The 24,832-nt window shown below is 42.6% G+C and overlaps 1 protein-coding gene across 2 annotated transcripts in view; it reads right to left on the bottom strand.

Moving 5' to 3' along the window:
* syt14a (synaptotagmin XIVa) overlaps positions 1-24,832 on the bottom strand; it is a 146,499-nt gene that overhangs the window by 42,167 nt on the left and 79,500 nt on the right. For both annotated transcript variants that reach the window (XM_060830879.1, XM_060830880.1), the window contains exon 4: positions 10,728-11,163. In XM_060830879.1, coding sequence (XP_060686862.1) covers positions 10,728-11,163 — 436 coding nt within the window. The remainder of the gene's footprint in view (positions 1-10,727; positions 11,164-24,832) is intronic.

Here is a 24,832-nt window from a genome sequence, read left to right as displayed (position 1 = left end):
AGTATCCCAATCTGTATTAGGATAATTGAAGACCTGCATTATAACTACTATATAATGTTGGCATGTCTCTGTAATTTCCCCACAGATTTGTTCCTCCACATCCTTCCCATTAATTGGTGGTTTCAAGACTATACCTAGCAATGTAACTGCATCCTTGTTGTTCCTTAGCTCTAGTCTAATTAATTCTGTTCTTGAACACTCTGAGGCATCCCTTTTCTCCTGCACAACCATGTTTTCCTTAACCAATATTGCCGCCGCAATTCCTATCCTCTCTTTTCTGAACACCTTGTATCCAGGAATATTTAACAGCCATTTTGTGCCCTTCCTCAAGCCATGTCTCTGTTATTGCCACAACATCATATTTCCACATGACAATCTGCAGTTGTAACTTTCCAATCGTATTTATTCTGTGCATTCATATATATGCACAGTAACCCACATACAGACTTTATTTCTTTCTTCCTTACTCTGACTTCACCTATTAACTTGCTGTTGGCTAGTGCCAACTGTATTCTGATATCTCTCTCTAATAACCTCTACCAAGCTCGTTAAAGCTCTCCCAAAGGCCTAGCAAAAAGGCCCACAAGGCACTCAGTCACAGCTCTGTTCAGGTGCTAACTGTCAAACTTGTACAGGTGCCAGCTTGGCAACAGCCAGTGCCAGTGTCCCAGGAATCTAAGCCCCCCCCCTTGCTCCATCTTTCCAGTCACATTTTTATCTCCCAGAGTGTCCTATTTCTGTACTTATTTGCACTTGGTGCTGGAGTAACGTGGGGATTAATACATTGCTAATTGCTAATTTTATATGTAGCTACCTAAATTCTGATTGCAGGACCACATTCCTCTTTCTTCTGAGGGCAGTGGACCATAACCTCTGGCTGCTCACCTCTCCCCAAAGAATGTCCGCTCTGTGACATCCTTGACCCTGGTATCAGGGAGGCAATATACCATTTTGGAAGTCATGTCTATGAAACAGAAAAACCTGTCTATTCCCTTAAGGAATTTCTCTATCACTAGCGCTCCACTTTCTTCTTCCTGCTTTTGTGCAGCCACAAATGTGGCTTTGACTCCACTCCCTTGAAGAACCAGCAGCACCTTTAACAGCTTCCAATACTGAAAACCAATATGTGAACAGGACCCCAAGAGACTCGGACCTAATTTTCTTCTATTGCCTGATAGATATCTATTCCCTTCCTGCCTCCAGGCCATAAGCTGCAGTGTGAACACCTCTCTGCGTGTGTTATCCACATAACTCTCAGCTTTGCAGAATATACCACAGTGTTTCAGCCACTGCTCAAGATCTAAAAACCGAAAACTAAGCTTCTACACATGAAAGCATTTTGTGCACTGGTGGTCATCTAGGATCCTCGAAGGGTCCATGACTCAGCACATATTACAGGTCACACATTCCACTCAACCGACCTGTCGTGCCAACTTCCTTCCTTTACATTAACTTTACTTCCTTTATTCTGCTCTAGTTTACTTTTACCTGACTTTCATTTATTTCTGGTATTTCTTAGTTAAACTACTTCTTAAAAAAAAATTCTAATTTACATAGACCCTGATACAATTTCTTTCCAACTAATGAATTTATTGATTTTCTGTTGTGAATCTCTGGGCTTTTTTAAAAAAAAAGTCAGCTGTTTGTAATTATTTTGCTCTAACTGCCAGGTAGGATATAGGCCTCAAGCCTCAGGCATGATTTATACTTTCCTATTTCAAGTTGCTCTTTCATAGGTTTGATCCCACTCCAACTCCCAGAGTTAAGAGGTGCAAGTCTCAAGTCTCAGCTGCAATTTATACCCTCTTGCTATGAGTTGCTCCCATGCAGGTTTGATCCAATTCCAATTCCCAGGTAAATGGTGTAGGCCTTGAACCTCAGCTGCTGTTTAGACTTGCCTGTTCCAAGTTGCTCGATCACAGACCTGATGCTGCTCTGACTCCCAGGTAAGTGGCAATTCTTATCATTGTTTTGAAAACCCTCCATGACATTGCACTCCTGATTTCAATAATCTCCTTTAACCCCACAACACTGAGATTGCTGCGTTCTTCTAATTCTGGCCTCTTGTGCATTCCTAATTGAAACTGTTCCAGTATTGGTTGCTGTTGACTCGGTGGAAAGCTCTGGAATTCCTCCCTCCACCTTTCTATCTCGCTTTCTTCCTCTTGAATATTTATTTAAATATACTACTTTGATCAAGCTTTTGTTCATTTGACCTGATATCTCATTATATGGCTAACATTCCATGGAGCTGGATCCTTAGATCTCTTTAGACTTTCAATATTTCCAGTTTTTCACTATTTTAGAAGTATCCTCTCTTATCCTTTAATTTCCAAAAAGGATGACTTCATCATCAAATCCATCCCCATATTCCCATTTGAAGTCTTTCGTTTAAACAAACAGCTGTAATTTTGTTCCGATCAGACTTTTTCAAATGGGTCACTTTGGGGAAGTGATGGCCTAGTTGTATTATTGCTGGACTGTTAATACAGAGACTTAGATAATATTCTGGGGACTTGGGTTGAATCCTGTCATGACAGATGGTAGAATTGATCGTTAGTGTAATTCTTAGCAATTTATGTTTGGTTTTACGTTGACCCTTACCTCATTTTTTTTAGAAATGCAAGTTCTTACTCTTTAGGAGTGTAAACTGGCTCTCTTTCATGTTAAATTACTTTTCATTAATCTTCTATCTTCTCACTTATTAGTAAACTTGCCCAGTTTACTGAGGACTTTCTCTGTACCACTGCATTGATGTTAACTTTATCCAAATCTTGAATCTTCATAGTTGTTTCACTATGTTGAACTCAAACACATCATGATAACTATCAGATGGGTGCTCATACACTGTTAGGCTGTAAACTAACAACCTCAAGTGACTGACTGTGTGGAGTTTACACATTCTCCCCGTGTCTGCGTGGGTTTCCTCGGGTGTTCTGGTTTCCTCCCACTTCCCAAAAATGTGCAGGTTAGGTGAATTGGCCATGCTAAATTGCCTGTAGTGTTAGGTGAAGGGGTAAATGTAGGGGAATGGGTCTGGGTGGGTTGCGCTTCGGCAGGTCGGTGTGGACTTGTTGGGCCGAAGTGCCTGTTTCCACACTGTAAGTAATCTAACCTAATCTAAATCAGGCTCTTTACATGTTAATTAATTTACATGTTAATAAATCTCATGTGTTCCCCTATTGGTTCTGAGATACATTGTGCAAAAAACTTTACTCTGGACAATCTCAAATAACTCATCATCTTTCTAATCTGTTCATCTTACTCTACAAGAAAGTTAAAAATCTTCCAATCAGCTTAAACCACCACCAATCGTCTCTCTCTCTCTCTCTCTAATGAGACAACAGCCCTATGGTCCACATGGGCTATGGCAACTTTATATTAAAAACTCTGGCTTTGCTACATTATCCCACATCACAATTGCCACGAGACTCCAACTATAGTCTCAGATCTTTTTCTCTTTCTATTTCTTAATTCCACTTATGAGGTGAAAATTAGTGCCCCCTCCTCATGAGGAGTTTCTTTGGGCAGAGGGAGGAGGATAGTATGTGGTGATGTGGACCACCTTTACCAATAAGGTCGATGGTGGAAAGGTCCTTAGTATTGACCCAGTGGTGAGCAGGAGGCTTGCCAAGCAGGGAGCACAACAAGCAAACCTAAGCAGAGCCCAGGTGGGGGTGGGGGTGGGGGTACCCCTCAATAAAATGCACTCAATGCATGACTGAGAGGCCCAGTATTGGGACAGAAACTTTGGGGAACTGCTGAGAGTCATCCCGTGACCTTCTGATACTTTATCCAGATGCTGGCAGATGGTGAATAGGGAATTTTAATCTTTTGTAAGAATATAATTTTGTTTGTATTTCATATTTAACTGAAATTTACTGTTTCAATTCTAAATTTCCTAGCCTACAGCAAGGTTTTACAAGAAAAGCAGATGAATTTAGATAATTAAGGAAAACAGTTGAAACTATTTTTCCTGTAACTGGGATGAACTATCTCTTTTGTTTCGGAAGCATATAAAAAAAAGGCAACTCAATGTAATTTAGCACTGACTGGAGCTCTAAATAGAGTGCTGGGTGATCACTGATTAGTGAAATCAGGAGCGAAGGAGAGGATCCTTTGGTGTTGCTTTTTCTAACCTCTCGAAATTGGGTCTTATTCCATTACAATTGAGGAAGCTATTTGGTGAGTATCTGCTCTAAGTAATTAAGTACTATTCTTAAGGTTTAATTTGTATAGAAATTGATGGTAAGGTTAATAATACATATAATAAAAGAAAAATAACTAAATTAAAACAATTATGTAGCTAATTAAAACAAATTAAGGTTGTCAGGACAGATGATATGTCATGCCTGCAGTATGTGGGAACTCATGGATGCTAGTGTGATCCAGGGCAAATACACCTGCAGTAAAGTATTCACAGCTAGAGGTGTTTCAGCTTTGAGTTTAGGAATTGGAGGCTGAGCTGCAGATAATGCAAAACTTCAGCGTGGAGATAGTTACCTGAATGATTTATACCAGGAAGCAATCAAAACCTTTAGCATAGTGTCCTCTGATTCAGTCAATGATCATGGACAAGACAGTGTGACTGGAAGGAAACAGCTAAGGGAATGAAAAGGGCAAGAGCGCAAGAGCTGCAGCTTTTGCAGTTGTCCAACAAGTCTGAAATTCTTTCAGCCTGTTTGGATGAGAGTAAGGGCTGCAGGTGAATGAGCTAATTGACCTAAGTACCATGGTACAAGAATGGTTGAGGGGTGCCAAAAAATGCGAACTGATAGTAGGTGACAGTAGAATAATAGGAATTGAAGTTGTTCTCTGCAGCAAAAAGTGAGAGTCCAGGAAGCTGTGTCAAGTGCCCAGCGTCAGGATTTATTCTGCTAAGGATTGGAAAAGAATTTGGGAGGGGAGAATCCATTTGGCTATGTAGATACCAAGGACATTGATAGGACAAGAAAGACATTCTGCATAGGCAGTATTAAGAACTAGGCATAACATTTAGAAGCAGAATCTTTAAGTATAATTTCTGATAAGATTTTGAAACAACAAAACAGTTTTAACTCTTATTGTAGTTATGGGCTGCACAGCGTAACCATGTTTCATGACACTTCTGAATAACTTCCACACGGCTACAGCAAAAGACATATGAAAAATAGGGCTTTCAGTAGCACGCTAAAGCAATATTTTAATCACTGAACTAACCAAATAGGAATCTCACATTATATTCGGTCAAAGCTTGATGTTGCAAAATATTGTTGTAGACACACAGCCTGCATGTTGTCATGAACCACAGAAATCACTACTACACTGAAAGATGGTGTACAATACTGTCATGATATTAAGCCCATCACTGACTGTACCAAAATTCTTATAAACTTTGTATTTTGATAAATTTAAACGATTGATACATTTTCTGAATTTCCCTTGATGAAGAATCCCATTAGATGAGTTTATAATAAATGCTGAGGCAATGAACTGTGCTATCAGTAAGTTATTACAGGAATTAATTATGATCTTGATTGATATTTCAATATGTGACCTAAGATATTCTCATTAATTTTGTTCATATTGCAGTTTAAATGGCATGAATACTTTGCCATTCTCTCACTTTAGTTCACGTTCAGGATGTGAATGGTGAGATCAGAAGTTATTTCCCACCCTTAGTCGTCTGGATTCTTGAATTCTAGCAGTTAGTATAACTAAATGACTTGCTTGCCACTCCAGAGAACAGTTAAGAATCAACCACATTGATATGGGACAGGAGTCACAGACTAAGTAAGTATGGCATGTTTCCATCTGTAAATGACAGGAATGAATCAGTTGCATTTTTGCTACATTCCATTTCAGCTTTATGGGCCCTTTTATTGAGATCAAATTTGTTTATTTTTCAGGCCTTTTAAAAACAAAATAATACTGTTCAAACTGCCATAATGGGATTCGGATTCACAGTTTTCGTACAAAGTCATAGAAAAATAATTGTATTTCAACCATTTTTATTATAGATTATTAAAGTTTCCAAAGTAATTAAAAGGATAGAGAGTATCGAAAGTGTCAGGAATCTAATTTCAGGCATAGCAGATAAGGGGACAACTATAACAAGTGGGGCATATGAAACAAGGAAAATAAGCTTGTAGCACAAATTGAAATTGGCAGGTACAACGTTGTGGGTATCACAGAGACATGGGTGCAAGGGGATAAGGGCTGGAAATGAAATATCCATAAGCGCTCTATTGAAAGGATAGGTAGAGGAGGTGGGAGTTGCCTTGTTACTAAGAAATTAAATTAAATCAAAGCATTAAGTGATAGAGTTGGAAGCTATAGAATCTGTGTGGGTACAGACCTCCGAGCAGTAGTCAGGATATGGGTAAGAAAATAAATCAGCAGATAGAAAAAGCATGTAAGAAAGGCATTATTACAATAATCATGGGGATCTTCAATAAGTAGGTGGACTGGAAAAATCAAGTTGATGGTGGATCTCATGAAAGGGACTTTGTGGAATGTCTATGAGATAGTTTTATTTTGAAGCAGCTTGTGGTAGAGCCCTCTTGGGAACAGTTAATTCTGGATTTGGGGCATAGTGGTGAGGCAGGTTTGATTACAGAGCATAAGGTGAAGGGACCCCTAGAGGGCAGTGACCATAATATCATTGAATTCACTCTACAGTTTGAGAGGGAGGGGCTGGAATCAGATGTAATGGCACTGTAACTGAGTAAAGGTAACTACAAAGACATGAGGCAGGAGCTAACCAGACAAGGAGAAGCCAAGCAAGGAACATGGTGGGGTAGCAATGGCAGGAGTTTTGGGGGTAATTTGGGAGGCAAGCTGAAATTCATTCCAAAGAAAAAGAAACATGCTAACCACTTGGACAGGCCAGGAGAGTGGGCAAGGAAGTGGCAGATGGAATACAATGTGGGAAAGTGTAAGGTAATGCATTTTGGTAGGAAGAATAGAGGCATAGACTATTTTCTAAATGGGAAAGGCTTCTGAAATCTGTAGCACAAAGGGACCTGGCAGCCTAGTTCAGGTTTTTCTAAAAATTAACATGCTGATTCAGTTGGCAGTTGGGAGGCAAATACAATGTTAGAATATAAAGTCGGTTCTATTATAATTTGTGTTTCTTCAACGCGTATTGGCTTTAACGTGATTGAAGAATTTAGACTTATTTGCAGAACATGAACTTTCCTTGCCTGTATTGGCTATAATGTGATTCTGACCCGATTATATTAAAAGGTGTGGCTATTGCGTGATTTTCTTATAAATCAAGATCCCACGAGAAACAAACAATCAGAAATGACTTTTTCAAAAAGGGGCTAGAATACAAGAGCAGTGACATACTGCTGAGGCTGCATAAGACTCTGGTCAGACTGCATTTGGAAAATTGTGAACAGTTTTGGGTCCCATATCGAAGGATGGATGTGCTGGCTTGGAGGCCAGACGACATTCATAAGAATGATCCCAGAGGAATGCAAATCTTAGCAGGACTTATACACTTAATGGTAAGGTCGTGGGGAGTGTTGCTGATCAAAGAGTGCAAGTTCATAGCTCCTTGAAAGTGCAGTCGCAGGTAGATAGGATAGTGAAGAAGTGTTTTGTATGCTTTCCTTTATTGGTCAGAATATTGAGTACAATATTGAGTTGGGAGGTCATGTTACAGCTGTACAGGCCATTGGTTAGGCCACTGTTGGAATATTGTGTACAATTCTGGTCTCCTTCCTATCAGAAAGGTGGTGTTGTGAAACTTGAAAGGGTTCAGAAAAGATTGACAAAGATGTTGCCAGGTTTGGAGGTTTGAGCTATCGGGAGAGGCTAATCAGGCTGGGGCTGTTTTCCCTGGAGCGTCAGAGGCTGAGGGGTGACCTTATGGAGGTTTACAAAATCATGAGGGGCATGGATAGGATAAATAGACAGTCTTTTCCCTGGGGTCGGGGAGTCCAGAACTAGAGGGCATAGGTTTAAGGTGAGAGGGAAAAGATATAAAAGAGACCTACAGGGCAACTTATTCACACAGAGGGTGGTACGTGTATGGAATGAGCTGCCAGAGGATGCAGTGGAAGCTGGTACAATTGCAACATTTAAAAGACATTTGGATGAGTATATGAATAGGAAGGGTTTGGAGAGATTTGGGCTGCATGCTGGCAGGTGGGACTGGATTGGGTTGGGATATCTGGTCGGCATGGACGGATTGGACCAAAGGGTCTGTTTCTGTGCTGCACATCTGTATGATTCTATACGAAGGGCTTGTCATTTGAAGAGCAGCTGAGAACTCTTGGTCTGTACTCGATGGAGTTTAGAAGGATGATGGAGGATCTCGTTGAAACTTACGGAATACGGAGAGTGCAGAAAAGAGTGGATGAGGAGAAGATGTTTGCACGAGTCATAGAGAATAGGTCTTGAGGGCACAGCCTCAATGAAGGGACAACCTTGAAAACTGAGTTGCGGAAGAATCTCTTCAGTCTGAGGGTGCTTAATCTGTTAAATCCATTGCCACAGAGGCCTATGGAGGCCAAGTCATTGAGTGTATTTAAAACAGAGATACATAGGTTCTTGATTAGTAAGGGGATCAAGGGTTATGGGAATAAGGCAGAAGAATGAGGTTGAGAAACATACCAGCCATGATTGAATGGCAGAGCAGACTCAATAGGTCAAATGGCTCAATTCTGCTCTTATATCTGATGGTCTAATGGTCTTACCATATGCAGGTGACAAATTTGTCTGGGTCAGTATTCAATGGAGTTTAGAAGGATGAGGAGGATCTGATTGAAACTTACAGAATTATGAGGCGCCTGAAAAGAGCCTTTTACAGCCAAATTGAGCCTCCAATGAATTACTGGACAATTGATCACAAGGTGTAAACTGAATAATACATTTCAACTTCAACTGGTTGAAATCCAAGAAGAAACTGACACTGATATCACTTGTGGAACTTCAGTATAAGGATGACAATGTCATCTCTGCTCATCAAAAGAAAATCTTCAAGCCTCGTTTAATGTCTTTGCAGAAGCATACTGAAGAATTATCTCAGACTCAACCCCAAAAAGACTCAAAATCTTTACCAAACCATCCCAGGTCAAGTTCCAGTCCATCCCTCCATTAAGATAAATAGAGAAATCCTCCCAAACATGGAGCATATCCCTTACCCAAGAAGCTACCTCTCAGGTAAGACTGAGATCAATGAGGAGATTCAACATCACAGCCATTCTGAGAGCACCACTTTCAGACACATCAGAAAGAGAGTCTTTGATGATCATGACATTCATGATCATACCAAGATCTTTGTGTACAAGGCAATCATTCTTTCAACGCTTCTATATGGCTCCCAAACTTGGACTTCATATTAATGCCAGCTCAAGACCCTTCAGAAGTGCCGATGCGGTTTGAGACGGATTCTCTGCATCACCTGGGAGGACAGTCATATTAACATCAGCATCCTTGAAGCAGCTAACAGCACCAGGATTAAGGCCATGATCAGCTGAAACAGATTTTGTTGGGCTGGCCATGTGCTTAGGATGCCTGAGTTCTTTCTGTCAAAGCCCAGCTCAAGGAAGGCAAACCAATGATAGGATGACAAAGGAAGCACTTCAAAGACTCTCTGAAAGTTTCCCTCAAGAAGTGCAACATCAGTTTCAACACATGGGAGATCCTCGTTCGGAAGAAATCAACTTGGAGGAAACTTCTATTTGAAGGGTCACAATTGAGAACACCCAATGACAAGAGCAAGTATGGAAAATAAACCAGAGAAAGGAATGCCAATGATCTCAAGAACAAAGGCCATTTCCACCTTCTGGAAACACCTGACAAATGTGTGAATGGAGATGCAGTTCTAGGATCGAACTTATCCGCAAGGACACACAGAATCCATAAGCAGTTACATGGAATTTCCTAGATGGACTTTAGCAAGTGATTATTGATGACGGCAATCATCTTTGTGCTGCAAAATTCTGGAAGGTTCTGTCAGTTTTAGAAATGTATCTCAATGTCCGGTTTTATCTTCAGGACATGAGAAATGAGCAAAAGAGGAATAAACATAATATGTAATATAAAATTGCTGGGTAATGGAAAAAAATCTTGTGACTTAATCCAGCTTCATTTATGTATTTCTTTGAGTCAACCTTATTTCAGTAAGATCTAGATGAGTAGACCTGCAATTAACACTGGAATTCATCCAATTTTAGATAACTTTGCAAACCAATTGCACAAGAGATAGGATAAATCCTCACTTACAAGCCACACAAAGCTTCTAATGGTCTGTGTAGAGTTAGCTTACTAGTCACTTGAGAATCCCTAAATTTCAGCATCAGCCATCTTTCAATTCTATGGGATTGGGCAAGTGTGGGGTGTTCAAATGAGGAGATTAATACATTCCGAGTAAACTGAAATCAATTATAGATTTATTTGTAGTTTCATGAACGTCTATGTTATGTCAGGCACTTAACTCACAAAAATATATCCTTTCACACTCATAAGAAGTTTTGTGGATTTTTTTAATAGTTTGTTACTTGTCACCTTGAAAGTCCTAAATTGAGGTGATGTTGCAGAAAATCAAAACAAATGTCATGTTTATTGTTGACATATAAGAAGGCAGCACACAATGGTTTTCACACTCAACTATTATCCAGTAGCACTATTTGCCTTCTTGCAATGATTAACCAGCAACATAGCAGAGCACAATAAATATACATTTACTACAACTGCTTCATTTTAATTTGAATTACTTACAGTGAGGCTGCCACAAGGCTCCAGCACAATTGGAACGGACATCTTGCCTTGTAGATTTAGCTTGGTAAGATAGAATACCTTTTCACCAACAATCCTTTCCTTTTTCATGCGTCGTATACTGTAGAGCCTAAATCGCACTGCATAATTACCAATCATCTCAGACTCAACGCGATTGAACCTAAACGCCTCTGTGAAGACAGGACAAGGCCCCCGCTGGACACTTGTTTTTGATCGTTGTTTCTTTGTGGGAAGTAGCACAAGATGTACTTGCCATGAACTATTGCCAGTTCGGTTATGTGTTGGAATGTCTGTAACAGCTGTTACTGTTACCATAAGTTTCTGTGCTTGTGAGTCAAAGTCAAAAGTGACATCCAATGTGCCATACTTTGACACAGGCTCTGGATCGTAAGCTTTTGGTAGCTGTGCAGACGATCCTCTTGCTGACATGTCCTATGGAACATAAAAGAAAGCAAATAACTTCAACTGTAATGAAGCAATATTGCTTTTGACACAGATATTGCCTGTGTTCCCTCCAATAAAAAGCATTGTTACTCTAGTACAATACCACTATACTATACTGTTGTTTGTGAACTCCAAAACTATACTCAGCTTTCCAGTTAAAGTTTAACGTTCATAAAATTTAACCCTGTGGGCTAGTGTCTTTTTGGTGATAACAATACTGAGAACTATGATTTTTCAGAATATACTTCAGTTAAGTTTGAACTATTTCCTATGTGAAATAAGTTATATTTGTGTGAACAATTAAGTAGAACATTGTAATGTACATTACACTGTGCGGAGCGGCACTGCATCTTCACAGCACCAGGGACCCAGGTTTTATCCCACCCTTGGGCAACTGTCTGTGTGGAATTTGTACACACCCCAGTGTTTGCGTGGACTTCCTCTGGGTGCTCTGGTTTTCTCCCACAGTCTAAAAATGTGCAGATCAGCCATGGGAAATGCAGGGCTACAGGGACAGTGTAGGGGACTTGGTCTGGGTGGGATACTCTTTGGAGGATTGATGTGGAGTCAATGTGCTAAATGGCATGCTTCCACACTGTTGGAATGCTATGATTTTATAAAGAAAAGTAATGCATTAAAGATGTCTGTGAACGCAAATAACTATACTTTCAATCACTGAATACTTCTTAATACAAGATAGACAATTAGAGTTATGTTATAATCAATGTTATAAAAGATTTCATACACCTTTTTTCATTTTCAATATATCACAATAACAAAATATAATTATTATAATTATAAATTGATTATTAAATTTCATAATCTCATTTGAATGCCTGAGACATCCATGGATGGAAAAGGTTTAGACAAAAAGACAAATACTGACTTCACAGCAATCAGCTGACCATCAAGCTCCATAAAAACAAAATAACTCATCAGAACGGAAATCAATATTTCATCAAAACACATCGAAACTATTCAACTTAGGCATGGAAAGGTCCTCATCTCCTATTCTTATTTAGATTTGTTGAAGTTTCATATATTGAAGATAAAAAGACATCACCTGCAATTATCAAGCTTGAAAGAGTGAATTCAGATTTGGAATTTCTCGAACCAACTTGCATTTCAGGGATCGGCTTTTGGCAGAGCAGGGAAGAGGGATTTATGACCAGAGCTGAAGAAAGCTCTATTTCTCGGATTCCATGGCCAGAGACAGAATAGATCAAAAAGAAACACCAGAACACAGAACTCAAGGAACACAGACATATTGGCTACTGTTAAGGATGCTAAACATTAGTTAAACAACTGTGGCCCCAATTTAAAATTTTATTTCTCAAAGTCACTGTAAGGACTTCAAACTATATATTCCTTTCACCCTCCTTTTGTATTTGGCACTATCTCTTTTTAATATTTGCATTTCTGAGGAAGAGTCGCGAGACCCGAAACATTAACTTTGACTTTGTTTCACAGATGCTGCCAGATGGCTGAGCTTTACCAGCAACTTTTATTTTTGTTTCTGGTTTACAGCATCCACAGTTCTTTTGGTTTCCATTTAGTGGCAGATGCAGTTTAATTTGGAAAAATGAGAGGTACTGCATTTTGGCAAAACAAACAAGGGCAGGACTTATACAATTAATGGTAAGGCCCTGGGTAGTGTTGTCAAACAGAGAGACCGAGGAGTTCAGGTGCATTGTTCTTTGAAAGTTGCATCATCAGTAGCCAGGGTGGTTAAGAAGGTGTTTAGTGCTCTAGTCTTCATTGCTAAGAATATTGAATATAGGAATTGGGGACATGATGTCATGTTGAGGTTGTACAGGATGTACACTGTACAGTTTTGGTTGCCCTGCTCCAGGAAGGATGTTATTAAATTGGAGAGGGTTCAGAAATGATTTACCAGGATGTTGCCGGGACTGGAGGGTTTGAGTTACAAGAAGAGGCCGGATAGGCTGGGACTTTTTTCATTGGAGTGTAGGACATTGAGGAATGACCTTATAGAGGTTTATAAGGTCATGGGGGGGCATAGATAAAGTGAATATCAAAGGTCTTAAGAAGAAACATTTTCATGCAGAGTTGACAGTGTGGTGCTGGAAAAGCACAGCAGGTCAGGCAGCACCCAAGGAGCAGGAAAATCAACGTGTTGGGCAAAAGTCCTTCATCAGGAATGAGGCTGGGACTCTCGAGGTTGGAGAGATAAATGGGTGGGGGTTGGGGCTGGGGGTGAAGGTAGCTGAGAGTGCAATAGGTGTATGGTGGTGGGGCTAATGGTGATAGGTCAGAGGGGAGGTTGAAGCGGATAGGTGGGAAGGGACAGGTAAGACAGGTCAGGAGGGTGGTGCTGAGCTGGAAGGTTGGAACTAGGATAAGGTGAGGGAAGGGAAAATGAGGAAACTGGTGAAATCCACATTGTTGTCATGGTGTTGGAGGGTTCTGAGGCAGAAGATGAGGTGTTCTTCCTCCAAGTATCCGTGGTAAGGGAGTGGCGATGAAGGAGGCCCAGGACCTGTATGTCCTCAGCAGTGTGGAAGGGGGAGTTGAAGTATTCAACTACAGGGTGATGGGGTTGGTTGTTGCGGGTGTCCCGGAGATGTTCTCTGAAGCACTCTGCGTGTAGGCATCCTGTCTCCCCAATGTCAAGGAGACCGCATTGGGATGATGAATTTGGTAAGTGACATGTGCGGAAGTACAGGTGAAACTTTGATAGAATTGGAAGGCTCCTTTAGGGCGGAGAAGGTGAGGGGGGAGGTGGGGGCGCAGGTTTTGCAATTCTTGGTGGCAGGGGAAGGTGCTGGGAGGGAAGGGTGGGGGGTGTGGACGTGACGAGGTAGGGAACAACCTTTACAGAAAGTGGATAGGAGTGGGGAGGGAAATAGATCTCTGGTGGTGGAGTCCGGTTGTAGGTGGTAGAAATGATGGAGAATGATGTAATGTATGCATAGGTTGTGGGATGGAAGATGAGGATCGGGGGGGTGGGGGGGGGGGGGGTCTGTCCTTGTTGCGATTGGAGGGGTGGGGGGTCAGGGGTGGAGGTGCAGGAAGTGGATGAGATGCGCTGGAGGGCATCATCAACCACATGGGAGGGGAAATTGCGGTCTTTAAAAGGAGGCGGCCATCTGGTGTGTTCTGTGGTGGAATTGGTCCTCCTGGGAGCAGATGCGGTGGAGGCAGAGGAATTGGAAACATTCCTGATGAAAGGCTTTGCCCGAAACATTGATTTTCCTGCTCCTCGGATGCTGCCTGACCTGCTGTGCTTTTCCAGCACCACACTCGCGACTTTAATCTCCAGCATCTGCAGTCCTCACTTTCGCCTTTTTCATACAGAGGTTGGTTTGTGTGTGGAATGAATTGCTAGTGGAAGTGGTAGATGCAAGTACAGTTACAACATTTAAAAGACATTTGGATAAGTACACAAATAGGAAAGAGTTAGAGGGATATGGGCCAAATGCCAGCAAGTGGGACTGGTTTAGTTTGAGACTCTTGGTCAGCATGGATGAGTTAGACCAAAGGGTTTGTTTCCGTGCTGTATCACTGTATGACTCTATGAAACAGTTTGAGCTGAGAGGAAGAATTTCAATGTGCCCATTAAATGGACCTTGTGGAAGAAGTTACACTTTACTCAGACCCAAAGGCTGAGACATCCAAATTTGTCCAATTAATCCCTACATTTGATAAAGGAGGTGTCATCTTCTTTATCTCTTTAAAATGGTTGGTACAACAGTTAAAGTCACCAGTCCAACAATTGAAACTGTTGTTGCAGACAGGAAAAGCTCACTGAATTTACTTCATCTTGTTATGAGTCAACAAAAGGTCTATTTTAAGTACAGATCAGTTAATGTCATAGGCATCCTTACTCCACAGGAAATAGCCTGATTAAAAATATCTGGAATTTGATGCATTTGACTAAAGTAGCTTGCTTTTGACCAGTGAGTTTGGACAATTAATATTGAGGTGACTTACCAAAAGTTTCATGAGGTAATTCTCCTCAAGGAGTTCAAAGACTCGATCACTTTCCGTAAGCATCTGGTAAGAAGCAAGTTGTTCCAGGAAAGGTATGTGGTAAGATGGGGAAAGACTTTGATGTGAGGGACACCACAGGAGCAAGGCAAGTATTTAATGAGGCACATTTTGTAATATCTTATGAAAAATTGTGCTGGGCCTTGTGGCGAGAATCCGTCTTAAAACAAAACTCAATGTAGCATGTCCAGACAGTTGATAGTTCGGTTTGGACCATAAACCAAAGTTGGCCTCTTATAAGGTGTCTGGACTTTGCATTCTGCACTTTGCTCTCATGGAACCTTACACCAACCCAATTGAACTGGTTGAGGTTTGAAACTTAGCTCTGTTCCTTGGATCTCCCATTGAGTAAATCTGGCCAAATCTTATAGGCATCTGAGCAACGTGGGCAATGGTGAAATAAGTTGCAGAATCGGGCAACAGATCAAGATTCCCCTCTTGATGATCCTTCCCATGAAACTCGCAAGGTCCCCACCCAACCATTTACATGAATCTTTACCTGTCCACATTTCCTTCCTAGCCCCTGGCATATGAAGTGACCAAGCCAAGCGTGGTCATATAATTTCATCCCTCTTGAAGCCTGAGTGCTCCTAACTATGAATAAATCATTCTCTTGCGTGATCCCATTCCCATCCATGCTTTAATGTATAATCTTTGCAAATACATATTGCTGCCCTTTCCCAATTTTCATTTCCCCTTCCCCCCCGCAGTCTGAGGCCCCAATACTGAAAAACAGAAATTGCTGGAAAGTCTCAGCAATTCTGTAGAACTGCTGTCGACAGCTCTGCCTAACAGCCAAGGCATACCGGTTTTTTTTGCCATCCCTGGCCAACTTATGTGGTGGAATTATGAGTTAAAACCTTACAGAACACATTTGTTAATTTTGGGAGTGGGAAGGATGCAAAAGGGAAAAGGAACAAGCAAACAGCAGCAGGGAGGACACTCCCCTGCAGCACCTATAACACTAGAGACTGTCGCAGCAGCAGCCACTCCTGACCACCTCCCCCCGCCCCTCCCCCAGGACCTGACAGACTCAGAGGAATTGGTTGCAGCGATAGAGAGACTTACCTTGAAAGTTGGGGCTGCGATTGAGGAGATCTGTGGAGAGATTCGTGTCCAAGTCCAACATATCGCATCCATGCTGTAGAAGCATGAGCAGGCGATCCAGGGCCTCGGGGAGAGGCTGGAGGTGGTGGAGGGTCGAACTAAGGCCTAGGAAGCTGAAATGGTGTCCTCATCCAGTCGAATCCAGGTGGTGGAGCGAGAGGTGAGGGCCTTGCGAGACCATATCGACGACCTCGAAAATCAAGGTCGGAGGATAAATCTCAGAATTGTTGGGCTCCCTGAAGGTGAGGAAGGTGAGCAGCCAGTGAGCTTCTTTGAAAACTGGCTGCCGAAGTTTTCAGGCCTTCACAATGAGTCCAGCAGATTACAGATTGAAAGGGCTTATCGGGTTACACTGCACAGGTCAGGGCTGGTGCAGTGCCCCCGCTCAGTCCTAGTGCACTTCCATTCATATAAGGACAAGCAAAAAGTCATAGAAGCTTCCAGATCCCTGGGAAAAGATCCACAGGCACTGCTGTACAAGGGGTCAAATATCATATTTTTCCAGGATTTCTCTGCAGCTTTATTTCGAAAGAGGAAGTCCTTCAATGAAGTTAAAAAGAGGCTGAGGAACCTGGGCATCCAGTGCTCCATTTCAGCCACGAGAACTCAGTTTATAAATCTGACTCAGCAGATAAAGCTAAAAACTTTGTAGACACTTTAAATTAGATGGATTGGCCTGAAGAATATGGTTAATGTTTGTTCTTTTTTCTATCTTTCCCCAGGTTTTCCCTGCCTTTTTTTAAAATTCCTTTCTTTTTCCCTAATACTTTCCTTTTTGGAAAGGGGGGAAAAAGACCTTGGAATAAGTTGTTCCTTTTTTTTTAATAACTGAATTTTCTGATGGGAAATTTTGTGAATGTTCTTTGTTGTCTCTCCCCTTTTCTTTGTTTCTTCTGTTTCTCTTTTAGTCACAAGTAGGGGTGACATGAAGCCAGGGATGGGTGGAGTTCTCATCCTGACTTGGTCTTTTTTCTGTTGATTTAAGGATCATCTCCTTGTTTTTTTTCTGGCTTAAGGCTGGGGCACAGTCTGGGTTTTAAGGAGCTGTGAAGGAGGGGATGGGTAGGATGAGTGCCCCCCATGGGCTTCCATTCAAGGTTTTATAGTTGATTATTTTTGTAGTTTTTGGTAGTAATAATTGTTTATAGTTATGATAGAACTATATATACAAAAACTACTCTTCGACTCTATGAGTCTTTATTCACTTATGCTCAGTGCTTTGTAAGCAGGGTTCTCCCTCCCAGGGGTTCAAGGGTCTCTGAAAGGGGATAAGTGTCTTACTAAATGGTGCACCTGGAACATTAAGGGAAGTCATTCGACTGTTAAAAGGAAAAAAGTGCTTTCTAGCCTTAAGAGGGAAAGGGTTAATATCGTTTTGTTGCAGGAAACCCATCTTGATGATGGGGAGCATGTGAAATTACAATGGGAGATTCTTTTCGTCCTTTACTACTAAAAGTAGGGGAGTGGCGGAACTTATCCCAGAAACATCTTCCGTTCACATTATTAGAGCAGGTGAAAGATGAGCAGGGTTGAGAGTTTGTGATACTTAAAGCCTTAATACATGGGGAGGAATATGGCAATTTAAATGTCTACTGTCCTCCGGCGCATCCCCTCAAATTTCTGATTAGTGCTTTCTCTAAGTTAAGTGCTCTTGGAACACAGTACATTATTATAGGGGGGAGATTTTAATTGTCTTTTGGATCCAACAGTGGACAGGATGCCTTGTGGGTCCCCAACTATTTCTTCACAGGCCAAGCAGATAGTTGACTTATGTGAGGAGTTGGGGCTGGTGGATATTTGGAGAGATCTTCACCCTATCGGCAGGGACTTCACCTTTTTTTCAAACCCACATAAATGTCACACGAGGATTGACCTCTTTCTGGCTCCCTCAGCCCTTCTGGATTCGATTATGGGTTGTAAAATTGGGAATATAGCTATCTCTGATCATGCAGCAGTGTATTTGGAGGTTAAGGCCAAGAGTGAGGGGCTAGGTTTGCAGCACTGGTGTTTGGACCCTATTCTCCTTAAGGATTCCAAATTTGTGGAATACTTTTTGAAGGAGTTTCAGGAATTCTTGACTATCAATTCAGGCACGGCTAGTAGTCCATCTATAATATGGGAGACTGCTAAGGCCTCTGCTAGGGGATTAGCTATCTCCCATTCGGCTAGCCAGAAATGACAGAAGGAGAAACAGCAGCATCTACTTGAGAACCGGTTGAAAGCCGCCGAGGTGGCAAATTTTGTACGGTCTTCGGTGACTAAGCTACAGTGGATCATGGCCCTCCGGGCTGCCTTGAATTCAACACTGACACAAAACGCAAAGAAAGAAATTGCTTTTGTGAGACAAAGGTTGTTCAAATATGGGGATAGACCAGGGAAGTATTTAGCATACCTGATTAGGAAAAAACGTGCTCCCGAATCCATTGCTGCAATCAGAGACAGCGCCAGGGTCCTTACATACGAAGCTAAAAAGATTTAATGAAGCTTTTCAGAGCTTTTACTCTGAATTGTATCGGTGTGAAGGTTGCGAGAATAGGAGGGCTAAAATGGAGACCTTTTTTAAGAACCTGGACCTCCCAGGGGTAACCTTGGAACAGGCCTCTCTCCTTAATGCCCCTTTGATAGTTCAGGAAATACAGGAGGCAGCTAGGCAACTTCAGAGTGGGAAAGCGTCTGACCCTGATGGTCTTCCAGGTGAGTTTTGAGGAATTTATAGGGATTCTGTCAGGGCCTATGTTGGAGATGTACAATCACTCCTATATGCATGAATACCTATCACCATCTTTGAGAGAAGCTAATATTTCCCTAATTCTTAAGAAAGGGAAGGTTCCTGAGGATTGTGCCTCATACAGGCCCATCTCTCTATTAAATTCAGATTTCAAGATTCTGTCCAAGATCCTGGCACTGAGATTGTTGTCCCATATTATTAAAGAGGATCAGATAGGCTTTATAAGGGGCCATAGGTCCTCTAATAATATTAGAAGTTTGCTGAATATGATCCAAGCTTGTCAGCAGCAATTGCTTCAGGGGTTGGTGATTTCCTTAGATGCAGAGAAAGCATTTGACCAGGTGGAATGGCCGTATCTTTTTTATGTCTTAGAACAGTTTGGATTGGGTGGGGTCTTTGCTAGGTGGGTAGAGGTTTTATATCGCCACTCTCTGGTCGCAGTCGTCACCAATGGGGTGAAGTCTGGGAATTTTACGATTGGTAGGGGTAGTCGTCAAGGCTGTCCCCTCTCACCGCTGTTGTTTACGTTGGTGATAGAGCCACTGGCAGAAGCCATTCATCAGAACGTCCACATAACTGCTCTGGAAGTGGGTTCGACAGCACACAAGATTACACTGTATGCGGATGATGTCCTTCTGTTTTTATCAAACCCGATGACCTCTGCACCCCATTTGATACAATATACCAATTCATTTGGGGCTACTTTAGGATATAAGACTAACTTTGCAAAATCGGAGGCTATGCCTTTAAGGAACCTTAAGGATGTGCCAGATGTTCCCTTTTAAGTGGTCACAGGCAGGGTTCTGATATCTAGGCATTTTTATTACCCCCCAAGTTTGATCTGTTATTTCGGACTAACTTTGCTCACTTGCTCAACAACATTAGGCAAGATCTCCAGAGATGGGAGGCTCTTCCAATTTCATGGCTGGGCCGAATATCTCTCATTAAGATGAATGTTCTTCCTCGTTTGCTTTATCCCATGCGTATGCTCCCTATAATGTTTCCCTGGTTAATGTTGCGGAAGCTTTTGGAGTGGTTTGGTTCCTTTGTCTGGCATTGTGGGCGGCCCTTCATCAAACTTACTAAATTGCAGTTGCCTCATGGAGGGGGAGAAGTTGATTTCCCAGACATCAGGAGGTATCAATTCAGTTCCCTGCTCTCCTTTATCTGCGATTGGGTAGGTAACGATCCAAACTAATTATGGGTGGATATCGAGGCCTCCCAGGCAAAGTGCCCTCTTATTAACCTGTTGTTCATGGATAAGATGAGGACAGTTATGGACCATTGCCAGAACCCTATTGTCAGTACAGTCAAAGCATGGAGGGCGATGCGTCAGAGTGAGGGTTGTTTATCCAAGACTTTGCCACTTATGCCTATAGTTGGCATGCCAGGGTTCCGACTAGGGATGATGGACTCAGAATTCAAATTATGGGCAGCGAGAGGAGTTTCTAGTTTGGGAGATCTTTTTCTGTGCTGTACATCTCTATGACTCTATAAGTGCTATGAGGTCATGACTAGTTCTATGTCCTGCTTTCAAAATATTCCACCTGAGGAATTTCATCTGTCAGAAGTTGTACCTCTGATAACAAGGAAAAGACAAGCACATAACATCAATACCAAGGAGAGGGAAGCACTAAAATCACTAAGAAACGGTAAGAACATAATCACACTACCAGCAGACAAAGGCAGAATGATGGTCATCCTGGACAAAGCAGACTACATCCAAAAAGCGCAACAACTACTTGCAGATACCAACACCTGCCAAAAGAGGGAGTTTGACCCCACCCCACAGCTCACCAATAGGATAAACAACACACTAAGGAATCTACAAAAAAAACGGACAGATAACCAGGTTTGACCTACAAAGAATGAAACCTGAAAGCAACAACACCCCCAGATTCTGTGGACTACCTAAACTGCACAAACCAGACATCCCACTCAGACCCATAGTATCACTACCAGGGACACCATCACACAAACTGGCTAAAGAACTACAGTAGAAACTGAAACACCTGATCAGTAGATCCAGACACTCTATACAATCAACACAGGAATTCTTGGACATCATCAGAAATATACACATAGACAAGGAAGAAACTCATTTGATGTAACGGCACTGTTCACCTCTATCGACAAAACCATAGCCAAAGAAACAATAGCCAACCTGCTGGACATACAGAACAGACAACAGGACGTTGAACCTATCAACAAAGACGGCATACTCAAACTACTGGACCTGTGCCTCACAACACACTTCACATTCAACAACCACATATATGAACAAATCAACGGCACATCCATGGGCTCACCCATCTCTGGACTCATAGCAGAAGCGGTAATGCAAACATTAGAACAAACAGTCTTCCCACAAGTTCAACCCAAACTCTGGGTCACGTATGTGGATGACACCTTTGTAATCATTAAAAACACAGAAATAGAGAACACACACCGGATCATCAACGCCACACTCACAGGAATCCGATTCACTAGAGAGGAAGAAAAGGACAACCAACTCCCATTCCTAGACATGATGGTACAGAGAACACCTAACAGAGAATTCACCACAAATGTATACAGGAAAGCCACACACACAGACCAAGTCCTGAACTACGAAAGCAACCACACCAACACACACAAAAGAAGTTGCATCAAGACACTATTCAAAAGGGCCACAACACACTGCAGTACACAAGAACTGCAAAAAGAGGAAGAACACCACCTATACAATGTATTCGCCAAAAACGGATACCCGCGCAATTTCATCAACAGATGCCTAAGGGAAAGACAACGGAACGAGGACATGCCACAACCCAAAGGACTAGCCACACTACCATACATCAGGAGCATTTCTGAACTGACAGCCAGACTACTGCGACCACTAGGACTCATACCAGCACACAAACCAACAGCCACTCTCAGACAACAACTCACCAGAACAAAGGACCCGATACCCAGCATGAGCAAAACCAATGTTGTGTACAAAATCCCATGCAAGGACTGCACAAAACACTACATAGGACAAACAGGAAGACAGCTAACGATCCGCATCCATGAACACCAATTAGCCACAAAAGAACATGACCAGCTATCCTTAGTAGCCACACATGCAGATGACAAGCAACATGAATTCAACTGGGACAACACTACTATTATAGGACAAGCCAAACAGAGAACAGCCAGGGAATTCCTACAGGCATGGCACTCATCCACTGATTCAATCAATAAGCACATCGACCTGGACCCAATATACCGGCCACTGCAACGGACAGCTGGAACTGACAACCGGAAGCGGCAGATTCAAACCACTACAAATGCCAGGGGAAAGATCACAGAAAAGTTTCACAGGAGGCTCCCAAGCACTGAGGATATCATCTAGACAGGGGACGAAATGTCTGCAACACAAATTCCCAGCTCGGCGAACAGAACCACAACAATGAGCACCCGAGCTACAAATCTTCTCACAAACTTTGAAGGTTGTAAATCTTTATAATTCATTTCAGCAGACAGAATTGGAGATTGAGGTCGTTTGGAAAGATTTTTGATTTAAAGGGGAGTCAAGTGTTGGGGTGAGGGTTTCGTTAGCTCATTTGACTGGATAGCTGCTTGCGACACAGAGTGAGACCAATAGTGTGGGTTAACTGCCTACACATCTGAGGTTACCATGAAGAACACTTCTTCTCAACCTGTCCCCTTGGTGTTCAAGGGCTGTGGCGCGTGAAGTGGAGGATATGTGCTGGAAGGCATCATCAACCATGTGGGAAGGGAATTTGCGATCGTGAAAGAAGGAGGCCAACTGGAACTTTGAGGTGGAATTGGACACCCTGGGAACAGATGTGGCAGAGGCAGAGGAATTGGGAATAAAGGATGGTGTTTTTACAGGAGGTGGGGTGGGAGGAGGTGTAGTCTAGGTAGTTATGGGAGTCAGTAGGCTTGTGACATATGTCTGTAGTTAGTCGGTCGCCAGAGATAGTGATAGAGAGGTCCAGGAAGGGGAGGGATGTTGCTGATGCTGTCCAGGTGAATTTGAAGTTGGGGTGGAAGACATTGGTAAAGTTGATGAACTGCTCAACCTCCTTGTCGGAGCATGAGGCAGCCACGTGGAGGAACAGGTAGGGAGGTGCCAGTGTATCTGCAGAGAGTCATGGGCACCTGCTATGCCTGCCTGTTTTTCGGATACCCTCTCTCTCTTAATAATCTTCACTGAACTCATGAACTTGCACCTAACTGTCCTATTGCTTCCATTATATATTGTATTATTACTGTATCTGGCATATGATCATGTGAGCCTCTATCCAAAGTTACTATTTTCATCATATGGCAGCAGTTTTTTTTATGATTCTGGATATAATTACAGTGAAGCTATTCTCACATCTGTGTTTAGATGTGTAAGAACATGGAAATGTAAAAGGGAGAAACAGAAGTATGCCATTTTGCACTCAGGTTTGCTATGCCACATGAAAAGATGGTGGCTTGTCTGATTGTTGCCTCAATTCCACTTTTGTGCCCAACTCCCACACCCAATGACAGCCAAAGTCAGCTTAAACCTACCAGACCATAGGGATCCTGTCTCATTGGTGAGAGACAACTGGCGGTGGTTTAACCTGAGGGTCACCACACCTCAGGCAAGGGGACAGGTTGAGAAGAAATGTTCTTCATGGTAACCTCAGATGTGCAGGCAGTTAACCCACACTATTGGTCTCACTGTGTCGCAAGCAGCTATCCAGCCAAATGAGCTAACGAAACCCTCACCCCAACACTTGACTCCCCTTTAAATCAAAAATCTGTCCAAATGACCTCCCAACGCAACAAGGAGAACCCTCTAGTCCTCACCTTCCACCCCACCAAGCTCTGCATACAATGCACCATCCTCTGCCATTTCTGCCACTTCCAAACGGATCCCACCACCAGATATATATTTCCCTCACCACCCCTATCAGCATTGCAAAAAGACCATTCCCTGCACGATTCCCTCTTCAGGTCCACACCACCCCCGCACACCCCACCCCTGGCACCTTTCCCTGCCACTGCAGGAAGTGCAAAACCTGCGCCCACACCACTTCCCTCTCCTCCATCCACGGCCCCAAGGGAGCCTTCACATCCGTCAGAATTCATCTGTATCTCTACCAATGTCATCTACTGCATCCGTTGCACCTGGTGCAGTGTCCTCTATATTTGGGAGACAGGACGCCTTCTTATAGATCGTTTCAGAGAACATCTCTGGGACACCCGCACCCACAAACCCCACCACCCCATGGCTGAACACTTGAACTCCCCCTCCTATTCTGTCAAAGACATGCAGGTCCTGGGTATCCTCCTCCATCAAACCGTTACCACCTGACGCCTGAAGAAGGAACGCCTCATATCCTGCCTTGGAATCCTGAAACCACACGGGGTAAATGTGGATTTCAACAGCTTCCACATTCCCCTCCCCCCACATTATCCCAGTCCCAAGCCTCCAACCCAGCACTGCCCTCCGGACCCCTCCATGATTTCCCCCTCTGACCTATCACCTTCTCCCTCACCTTCATCCACTTATCACTTTCCCAGCTACCTCTCCCATTTATCTCTAAGCCCCGACCCACAAGTCTCATTCCTGATGAAGGGCTTGTGCCAGAAACATCGATTTTCCTGCTCCTCAGATGCTGCCTGACCTGCTGTGCTTTTCCAGCACCACACTCTCTACGAAGATTATTAAAAGTGTCATTTATTATAATTGACAGTGCTGCAAGATCTGGACAACATCCAAGTTTGGACTGACAAGTGGCAAGTAACATTCATGCCACACATGTGCCAGGCAACAACCATCTCCAA

This window comes from Hemiscyllium ocellatum, chromosome 10 (genome assembly GCF_020745735.1).
Source record: "Hemiscyllium ocellatum isolate sHemOce1 chromosome 10, sHemOce1.pat.X.cur, whole genome shotgun sequence".
NCBI lineage: Eukaryota > Metazoa > Chordata > Chondrichthyes > Orectolobiformes > Hemiscylliidae > Hemiscyllium > Hemiscyllium ocellatum.
The sequence above is the reverse complement of the archived record's forward strand: the minus strand, read 5'-3'. Positions and strand labels throughout refer to the sequence as shown.